Raw genomic sequence first — 11,218 nt, 5'->3', positions numbered from 1 at the left:
ATTTCTCATATTTATTAATGTTCTCTAAATTACCCCTGTAGATACTCCCTTAATTAAAATCAAGTAGAAGAGGGAGAGAGGGTATTAAGAAAGATGATTATGGTGTTTTAGAAAAAATGTGTTACTTTTCTTATAATTAACTAACTTACCTAACTTCCTTAATCTAATCAAATTAGTTAAATGGGTCTTATATTAAGGACTGGAGGAGTATTAAGAAGAATAAAATCACTTTTGAAAATGACTGATAAACATTTTATTAATTTCCTGTTAGGATTCTCATGTAGTATTAAAATAAAATAAGCCCCCGCAAAGAATATATGAATGAGTCCCGCAAGTGCATGGAACTGTTCGTTGTGCTAAAAGAAATTATTTGATCTACCCTCATCATCACTCTTATTTGGAAAAAAAAAAAAATGATAGACATCGTAGTTTCTACGTAGCAAATCAATATTGAATGCGATTGTGCTGGGCGGCAGGGACCGTCAGCTTTTGAAATTAAAATCATGTATATTAGTCTCTGAGAGGGGACTACTAGTTCCAGAAAATATAACTCATTTTCTAGCAGACACCAGAATAAATTGTGTCAAGAAATATTTCGCTTCATTTTATCTTTTTATTGAACTCGACATAGGATTATATGCGCTGTGTGAAAAGTTTAGTTCCCCTCTTCAGGAGGTCTTCTTAAAATCTGTATATCTCTTGAAATCTGCATATCATCAACTTGACAAGTCATGTCTTCACAAATTACAAATAATATAATTCATTTTAAACTCGCTATACAATACATCATTTTTTTTCTCAACAGAATAAGGCTCCTTTCTGGGAATATACGAGATAGACAAACTATTAGTATATATTACAAAGCAATTTATGTATGTACTGCACAAGATTTAGAAATAAAACTGTATTAATTATGGTTAATTAATAATATAACTCATTAAAATTTTAAAATCACATACAGATTTCCACATGTGTCCTGCGAACTGGCAAAAGCCTCGTAAGGGTGATAGGGAGAACAAATTAAAAAAAAAAAAAAAGCTGGACGTAAAGTGATAGCTTGAATTTTGTTTTCAAATAATATTACGTACTATATTGGCCGAAAATTTATTATGAAGACTCGGTATTAAACAAAAACCAAAAACAGAAGTAAGTCACTAACGTTTATTTTCGGGAGGAAGGACATTTTTCATTATTTATTCGATAACTTTAACTCATGGTACGCCACACACTTTCTCAGTATTAACGTGATAAGCTTTAATTGTTTCCATGACAAGCAGTTCCAATGAAAAATAAGAAAACAGAAAACAATAAACATTACAATGTATATTAATTTAAAAAGTATTGTTTACAGGTTCATAAATAATGTGATTTATTTTGAGCTCTTTGCAGATACACATTGATCTGCTATAGTTTCATTAGAGTCAAGCTAAACATGTTTGGAAAATGTTCATAAAAAAACTATATTCGGGAAAGGAAAAATTTAAAGAAGTTAATTATATGTTGGATTTGAGAATTCATGAAATTATTCAAGAAATTAAATCAAAATACGAAGAACTCTCAAAAAATAAAAATTGCTTTGCTATTTCTTTTCCATTTCAATCGCTTATCACTGGGAACCTGAAAATTGCTATATGTTAATATAATTCAACATTCATTTCATTTTTACTACTAGTTTTTCTTCCTCGTGCACTCTTGACTCACTCTTCCATATTTGTGGATTCAATATCATGTGCCATATATATAATTAAGAAACGTACTCAGAGAACGGGATTTATTGTTTTTCGTCGACAAAAATAAGCTCTCTGGGAGCCGAATCTGGGACTCTCAATGATGGAATGGAAGAGCACAAGGATGAGGTTGGATGTTATTGGTTTGGGATAAAATATAAAAAATACATAAAATATATAACTAATACAATATAAATATTTTGAGATATTTATATTTAATATTTGAAATATACAATTAAAAGAAATATGTATATTGTGAACTTTTTAGCAATATAAATCTTAATTGTGTTAGTGAAACAAATATCTTTTATCTTGTAAAAATTGGATCCTAATGATGCATCTTTAGTGTTATTAAAAGAGGTAAGTATCAATAAAAGAGTAACTTTGGATCCTAATGATGCATCAAAATCATTTAATGCGAGGGATATTTACAATTTTTAGAAAACAATTTTACTATTCACAGTTAAAAAAAATTATGAATTCTAACAATATAAATAAACACAGTAAATCCAAAATTTCATAATTTTAGTGAATTATATCAAAAGTTAGTAGACGTTGGAAAGTCTATTTTTAATTCTTTAATTGACACATGACCTCTTGATTGAAGTTTTAACAACCCCAACTAACTGTTAAATTTGCTTCCTAGAAAAATTCATAAAAACCCGTGATTCCCAATTAAACTTGTCATAAAAAACATATTAATATTACACACTAATAAAAAATCAAAATCTTTATGGCCACAAATCTCCGCTCGCCATATATATACGTTATTTGTGAGGGTGTGTGTGTGTGTGTTTTAATGGAATTTTAGTAATAAGCCGAATATATATATGTTATTAAAAGCTCAATTCAATTCAACTTTAAACTTGTTGAATTTATAATTTGCCATAATATACATGTATCCGATAGGCGTATTCAATTAATATAGGATACATATCTTAGTGGCGCAATGAAGGTATATAAGGAAATGCAGTATTAATAGGGTGGGAACTTGTCTGCAAGGGGTCACATGCAGCACCAAAAGACTTGGCGAAATATTTAATATTATGAGGAAAAGACTAGAAAGAAACGAAGCGAGCCAAAGGAAAAGCCATCCACCAGACGATATAAATAAATTACTTCACAATTTTGGGCTTTTGGCCACATCCATCTCTTCCTCCCTCCACATTTATTGCCCTGCCCTGCCCTTCCTTTTTTGCTTTTGCAGCTCCTTCAATTCGCTGCTCTACACAGTACACACCTCACCTCAAGCCTCATAACATAATCATAATAGTAATTAATAATCAGTTGCTAATATTTATTACAAACAGTGATGAATACCTTAACCTACCTACTACGTACGTACACTAGCTATTTTATTTCGTATGCGTTTGAGTTTAGCAGTCTGTAATTGGCTCCCAGGTCCTCTCCCTCGCACTAATACCAAAAGAGACAGATCGAGAACTGGAAAGGTCTTGATCGATTTAAACTCGCTCATAAGTATTCAAATTAAGATAAGTCAGGTTCCCTAGGAAGCTATAAGAGACAGACCTCAACATCTTGTGTGTTGACAAACAAAATAAGGGGCACGATGGAGACATTAATTAATAAAGGAGGACCAAGAAATGTGAGTAGCTAAATGGCAATTTTTAGAGTTTAAATAGACCATTGACAGGAGCATGTGATGAGTTTGCTAAAGCATTATTTGATGTATAAGCAATTAAAGCACTTGGATGATGTTACAAGATTTTTTCTTTCATGATGTTGTCTCCAGTGAGACGACGTTAAAAATTCAATGCAGGGCTGCGGAATCTGTTGCTGCTGAACTGTCCGCGGGCTCCATCACCACCTCCTCACGTGTATATATATAAATATAAATATATATATATATATATATCAACGTTTGGTAACCTTTTTCCACTATATTTATTGCGCTTCATAGAGTTCTAAGCCCATCTGGGGATATACTATTAATCAACCAGCAACTACTAGCCTTGTTCGGTGTTTTATAATCCAAATCACTACTCTGATGTTAAATCTGAAATACTAACTGGCTTTTTCTTCAATTAGTACAATAACATACAACACTGATTAGTTTCTCCTAACATTCAATTTTACTCAGAATATCTCTTGATTAATTGCAACATCATTACCTTTAAAGTTTCTCCTATATATACCTAGCTAGTTGGTTTGTTGGCCAAAAAATAAAACAAAGTAATAAAGTCATATAATCAAGCTGGTCTGAAGCAAATTTCTGGCAATGTTACATGAATTGACTATTCATATCTGTAGAGTACAGCTTTTCTAAGTGACGTTTAATTTTCAGTAAAGTGGCAATCACTGCTATTTATTTAGTTCAGAAGCGTCATAACAATGCAATAAATTAGTAACGTGTAGTAGGAGGAGGCATATAAAAGAAGTCTCTTAATTCTGCAATGGAAATTTGAACTCACTACGCATACATAACAAGAAACAATTTCCTATAATGGGCATTGATGACAAAATAAAAGAAAATAAAATCCGTGGAGAAAGCATTTATACAAACGTACCCCCAGAAAAAAAATCCCATCATATCAATTGATAGGGAATTCATATATATGATTGATTATAAGGCAAAAAGTACAACATTTTTCTTAATTTTCTCTTTTTTCACTTTTTTTCCAAGTAGAAGAGAAATTAAATTAAACTGTTAAGCATAGCAAATAAGGAAAAAAAAGAAAAAGAAAAAAAGAGGAACTAGGAGGGGAGCAGAGAATACCCTTTCATCAGTGGCACACTTCTTCGATGGTGCGTGTTAGAAGCAGCACACCTTATTGGGTAATGAACCCTTGAAGGGTTTAACAATAAGGGGAGTATAATTAATAAGTGTGCAGAGAAAAATATGCAAAATAAATAATATCTCAAACAATGCAAATTAAACCACCATATATCCCACCAGCAACGAACCGATTTACTTGAGAAAATCTGGGATTTGCACGTTGGGCAGATCCTCCACCGTCAGGTCATTGATCCAACTATACTTCTCCATGAATGGATTGGCCAGAGACTCTGGTGGATAGTCATCAATACAATCGTCCCACACATTCCTACTTCCCACATCTCTCATTACCTCCCACAAACAGCTGTTACATTTAAAGCCTGCACCAAAACTTATCATGAACACTGTGTCACCTTTCTTCAACCTCTTCTTCGCCTCCATGTACCCTAACACGTACCACAGGCTACTTGCAGAAGTGTTCCCGAACCGGTGCAGGGTCATCCTCGCCGGCTCCAGATCGTACTCGCTCAGATCCAAGCTCATTCCGATCCCATCTATCACTGCTTTTCCTCCTGTATGTAAGCAAAAATGATCCACCCCAGTTTTGAAATTCAATGGCGATTTTGTTACTCCGCTTGAAGACTTGGGCGAGCTTCCTTTAACGTTGAGCTTCTTGATCAGGGACGCGACCATGAACCTTAGCAACTCCCTCATGGGTAAAATCTTAGGTGAGATTACCCTTAAGTTGTCTACGAAAGCCCTAGTGGCTGCCTTTGGGAGAGTCTTCCCAAGGTGAAACCCTAGCCTTCCTTGATCATCTTCCTTCTGAATGCAACAGTTATACGCTTCTTCTCTAGCCCCGTGATGGGTCCTCACCAGACACTTTAACTTCAACATGACCTTATGCTTTAAGGACCTTTTATTGGTCAACAAAATGGCACACCCTCCGGAGCGAAATAAGCAATTGGCCAGAACCATGGATTTGTCGTTCCCAGAATACCAATTCGGACTCAGGGACTCCGAAGTGACCAAAAGAGCGTACTTGTTCTTCTGAGTCTTGAAAATATTCTTAATAATGTCGAGAGAAATAAGGCTAGCGCTACAACCCATGCCGGTGAGGTTGTAAACCTTAATGTCCTCCCTCATTTTGTAATGATTAATGATGCGGGAGGACAAGGAGGGGAGGGAAGCGAACATGGAGATGTTAACGACGAGGATGTCGATTTCGGAGGGGGAAATGCCTGACCTGGCGAGAAGCTTGGCAATGCTGTCGTGGAAGAACTCCTCCATCTCGGAGACGCCGTCGGCGAGAGTGGGCGAGGCTTCGCGGCCGGAGAAGACGTTTCTTGGGGCGTACGTTTGCTCGCCGATGCCGGAGCTGACGATGGCTTTGAGGAGGAACTTGTACTCGCTGAGGCCGAGGTTTTCGGTTCGCTTGATGACTCTTCCACAGAACTCGGTAGAGAGCTTTCGATCGTCGGTGGGTCTATAACACTGGTAGTCGAGGATGTAGCATTCTTGGTCTTTTTTGCGGTCGAAGAATTTCCAGATCATGAAGCAGGAGCAGGATGCCAGAACGATGTAGAGTACAGTGAGAGGGTCCATTATTGCTGCGAATGAGAGAGAGAGAGAGAGAGAGAGAGGAGAAGATAGGCTGAGAAATTTGTCGGAGGATGAGAATTTCAAAATGGACTACTTTATAGCCAGGCACTCACAGCAAGTGAGGCTGCGACTTCCATGAAACTCTAGCAAACACTGTTTGCCCACCTTCATAAATGGCTTCCCCTTCCTTTTCAACAAAACAGTTAATACAATAATTAAGTTTCGATTTATCACTTAGTTACGTTCATTGCCTGACGCTAATTAATCTCTTTTTGAGGCGGATGAGTATCGTACAGCCTAAATTGAAAGCTCCAAGATTATATCTGATATTTTATTTAAAAGTTATTACACACACACACACACACACACATGTTTCGCCATCTGTTCTAAAAATCCAGGTGTTATAATCTCCCAAAAAAGGTAAGGTGTAATACATCTTTTTCAAAAATAATTGTTTTTTTTGCACGAGTCTTTGTAATTTATGTTAATCCTCAACTTGGTAATTTATGACTCTTTTTTAATGTCGTGACGTTAAAAATAATTGCAGGATGTAAATCAAATTGATGCGTTACGTTTTTTAAAAAAATTAATAATTTTATATAAGCTAAGGCAAGTAAAAGTGAAGGGAATTTTTCGCAGGTGAAAATAAAAGAAAACAGGTCACGGTGCAGAACCCTCTTACCGTAAGGAAAAATAAAAAGCAAGGCCCAGAGTCCCATCCAGGGTATGGGTAGGTGCAAGACAGAAAGTCTCTCCCTTCAAGCTCTGGAGATAAAAGGCCATTGCTATGGTCACAGTAAATAGCTTTCTCCTTGTGGTTATCCACATTTATAAAAGAGCCAGTGTGGTAGATACGCAGAGGAAAACTCTGACGTATATTTTTATTTTTCTTTTTCCGGCGAAATCACTATATTTTAAATATAGAGTATGTTTGGATTGGCATTGGACAAAACTGACGTATAGTCTTACTGACTTTTGTAACTGAAGTTAGACTGTAGTACGATTTATGTTTGGATAGGTGTTTATAAAAAATCAGTTGAAAAAGTTAAAAGTTGTTTGGATAATTAATAAAAAAGCTAGTTTAGTTGTAAATGACTGAAAAGGGTATGGACTTTATTGAATAGTAGTGTTTGAAATTTTATATTTTTAATGTGGTAATAGTTTAAAAAATATGTAAAATTATTATGATAAAATATAAATAGTTTATTTATGAGATTATAAAATAAAAATATTTGTTACGGAGAAAAATTTGAAAACACATTATAGATAATTAATTAAATATACATAATAGATAAACAAGAATGTAAATTAAAATTTATTTGGTCTCTGATTAAAGTAAATGAAATCACATGACTAATTAGATGGTAAGCTTTGCACAATTTTTTCATAAGTCAATTAGAAAAGTTGATTCAAATTGTATTGGATAAGTCAGTTAGAAAAATTACTTTTTTCTATAAGTCAGTTAGAAAAGAAGGCCCATCCAAACAATCTTTTAGGTCACAATAAGCCACTAACCTCAGTTTCACACTTTCCTATATACTTTGGGCTTCTCCAACTGCAATCCAAACACAGGCATAGACTGTTTTTAAAAAAGAAAAAGTGCACTTTGTGTCTGTCTTCGATCAGTGTGTATATATATTTAAGCACAATCTTACTTTGAAAATATGTAAAGGAACATATTTTTAATATAAAGATAAAACAAACCCAACGTTAACCATTCGTGGCTATATATATGCGACTGTAATTTTTAAAATGTTAAATTTAGTTTAAACTACTTTTTTGTTAGTTACGTGATGAGAATAAGTAGAAGGCGTAGCCAGGTAAGGACTATTATTGTTGTTTATTAAAGTTTGAGGTTTATCATCACTGGCACATCTTAATTATTAACACGAGTCTTTTGGTCTCACTTCCTCTTTGTCAATAACTTATGTTGCAATATACTCTTTATAATTAATTTCACAACGAAGGCATCTGGCTTGGAGAGTTCTTACGTATGCTTCCAGGAGCAGAGGTACTTCTCATATTTTTGCATCCATCGCTTGGCTAATGCCTGCGGATGTAATTTATCTATCACCAACACAAACACTCCTTTCGTCCTTTTTTATATACTTATCCTCTTTAGATATTTTCTCAGTATCAAAATTGATGCTGTCTTGTTGTCGCCATCTCGAAATCTCTAAGCCAGCCAACTTGTAATTGATATTTCGAATCAATCACAATCAATTAACAATTCCGTTTTTTTAGGGACCCCCACAATTGAAGTTCAATTGAGAGATATCGGATTATGTTTGTAATGGTGTCGGAAGGAGAGTTACAATTTTATTTTTTAAAAAATAAATAAAAGTATTTATCTCGAATCTCGACGCTATTAAATCATAATTCCATAGTTAATAGTTAATATCCTTCGATTGAGGAGTTTTAAATCCAGCAGCAGAATAAAAATTAAATACCGAAAACTTCATTTTGGCTCATGATGATCTCAATTTACGAGTATGATAAAGTCAAGATAGCGCGAATGTGAATGTTAGATTAGAAGATAATTTCAAGTATGACTAAAGTATGCTTTTGGTGCTCATTTATGAGGCTCTATGTTTAGTTGTAATCACGTGCTGATAAGTAAAATTTTGAATAAATGAAAGAGACGGTTTACAAGTGGGAGCACATGTTGTAACCACGTGTCATATTTTAAAAACATTAACATTTAATAGTATTTAATTATAAATCTATATAAAATAAAAAGGAATACATGATCATATATGATTGGAGAACTTGACATAATAGATATAACGAACCAGACTTCAGTTTTTCCCTTATCATAATATCCAGTTTTTTTTGTGGCATATATAGTTTGTTCAAATCTCATCTCAATAACTCGTGATTACATTTCTTATAATGAATGAAGATACAGGAACCCCCTCAAGAAAACGTACATTATTAGATAGATATGATTTTGCCCTCATGGGCCAGTAGTAGATGCTAAGATAGATCATAGATATGTAGGCGAAATTACGGTTTTCACACCAAAAACAGAGGCCTCACTAAGTCGGCTTTGCCTTATTTAGCTAAAGTCAAGCTTTCTTGTTGTTAAATAATAAGAAGTCTGATGCTGATATATCATATAGCTCTCCACTGGCTCGGGCGTGATGTAACGACGACGAAGCTTGCTTTTTCCATCAACAAATAATATTGAATGCGAACAACTACCTCAGCTTCTGAAAAAAGAAAAAGGGTGTGTGACTGTGAGCAGCCCTAGAATAATTAGCAGGCTGACCGGACTCTATTAAAGCCGCGGCCGATTTGTTAGCTCGAAGAAAAGATACCCTAACCAAGGTTCATCACTCTGCTTTTTTGGTCTGGAATCCGATTACAGTTATGCGTCGTAGTCTAGGACTGGTCGATAAAAGCATGTATAATATATAATAGTGACGGAAAATAGATATTTTGGGGGAGAATTTGAACGCGCGAGAGTGGAGTTATAGAGGATAGGCGGTATTAATGAGGCGCCAGCTTTGGGAGGATGGAGAGAGCAGGGGGCAAAAATAAGGAAATGAAGGGGACGAGGCAGCTTTTGGCTTTTAATGAGAAAGTTACGAAACCGATATATAAGAGAGCGGCCTGGTCCCCCCCATTCTTTGCTTTTTAATTTTGCGTATAAGGGAGTGTTTGGATAAAAACCAAACCATGGTTTCAGAAGTGCTTTTACGGATTACGAAGTAAATATGTGGAGGAGGTTATCTCGTTTTGTGGAAAAGTACTTCTGAAATCACGGTTTTGGAGCACCCAAACAGAGCCTAAATATGAATACATCTCTGAACCAAAATTTAAAAACTTTGTGAAAAGCTAGCTCAACCCCTGGCCCAACTCCAGGTCTATTTAGCAGCCGTCCCTCTTACGATCAAGCAGCCTCAGGCAGCCTGCAACTCCATATAATTCACATGCATTAGCTGGGGTCATAATGGTAATGGACTGACAAAACAAGCCATGGGCCTGTCATGGCCACATGTATTCTAATCGTTTATGCGCACCAGAACCTTTTTGATTCGTACCAAAAAAAAGGAGCGTTTTTAATTAAACCTTTTACAAAGTGGAAAAGGGCCACAAGTACAGTGGGACACGGAAGAAGAAACAGACCAAATGCACAGTAGAACTTGACATGGTTCTCCTTTTCACCGGAGATCATTCTCACTGTGAATGCCCAGGCCTTGAAACATTTTAACGGATCAGGGTGAGTTACTGGGATTCATGCATCAATACAGATTCTGAGATAAATTTACAAATTGTGAAAAATATAACTGCCTGCATTTTTTTTCATTTTTATATTCAAATGGGCTGCGATTCTCCTTATTTTTCTCAGTAAAAATTAAGTGTTACCTCCTATTTTTAATATAAAAACTAGTTGACTAATTTGAATAGGTTAAAAAAATTAATTAAATTAGTTATTTGTAATAAATAGATGTTATCTTTTCTAGAATATCTTTACTAATTAAAATGTATTAGCTAAAATCACTATTATTACAAGGACTGTATTGGAAAAAATAGATAAACATAAGAGACAAAATAAATTGAGATATTATATTTAGGATTAAAATAAAAATCAAATGAGTTTTTGTATTAAAGACAGGAGGTAGTATATTCCTGGTGAGAAATGATCTTTTAAATTTTTATTCCTAGGATGTCAAGTTTGGAAATTAACGACTAATTCGCCTATATATTGTAAATGAAACGTATTGGTGTCCCCCCCCCCCCAAAGATGATAACAATTAGCAATTAGTTATGAAATATCAATTGAAGCATGCATATTTTATTTTCATAACCGTATTCATAAATGGAATGTCTAAATTTCCAATTATGTTATCTTCCTCTACCCCCTCCATCCGCCTTGATTGGAATATATAATCTTGTCTCTTCCGTTTTTTTCTTCACTGCTTGCCAGCATTCAGCAACCACTGACCACAGAATAACAAACGCTAAACATTAGCGATGAAAATAGCGTCCATTTTTTATTTTAAAGAATGGTTCCATTTCTTATCTGAAACGCTCCAGGTCGATCGCAATATCGATAGTAAAAACTAGCATATATTAATATTCCATCAGCACTCTTTCGGTATCACGACTCGCATGAAAATAAATATAAAGATTAGTATTATATAAA

At 34.7% G+C, this 11,218-nt stretch overlaps 1 protein-coding gene across 1 annotated transcript; it reads right to left on the bottom strand.

The window, feature by feature from the left end:
* Positions 1 to 4,283: 4,283 nt before the first annotated feature.
* LOC114732593 (3-ketoacyl-CoA synthase 12-like) lies at positions 4,284 to 6,179 on the bottom strand. The gene has a single exon (XM_028919891.1). It carries the CDS (start codon positions 6,067 to 6,069, stop codon positions 4,657 to 4,659), a length of 1,413 nt encoding a protein of 470 aa, XP_028775724.1. The 5' UTR covers positions 6,070 to 6,179; the 3' UTR covers positions 4,284 to 4,656.
* Positions 6,180 to 11,218: the final 5,039 nt, after the last annotated feature.

The sequence above is a fragment of the Neltuma alba genome, unplaced genomic scaffold (assembly GCF_004799145.2).
Source record: "Neltuma alba isolate B1F8T4 unplaced genomic scaffold, ASM479914v2 tig00012920_pilon, whole genome shotgun sequence".
Lineage (NCBI taxonomy): Eukaryota > Viridiplantae > Streptophyta > Magnoliopsida > Fabales > Fabaceae > Neltuma > Neltuma alba.
This window is presented reverse-complemented; position numbering and strand designations above follow the sequence as displayed.

Coding starts and splice junctions, on each gene's coding strand:
- LOC114732593 (XM_028919891.1), bottom strand. CDS start 6,069: ATGGACCCTCTCACTGTACTCTACATCGTTCTGGCATCCTGCTCCTGC.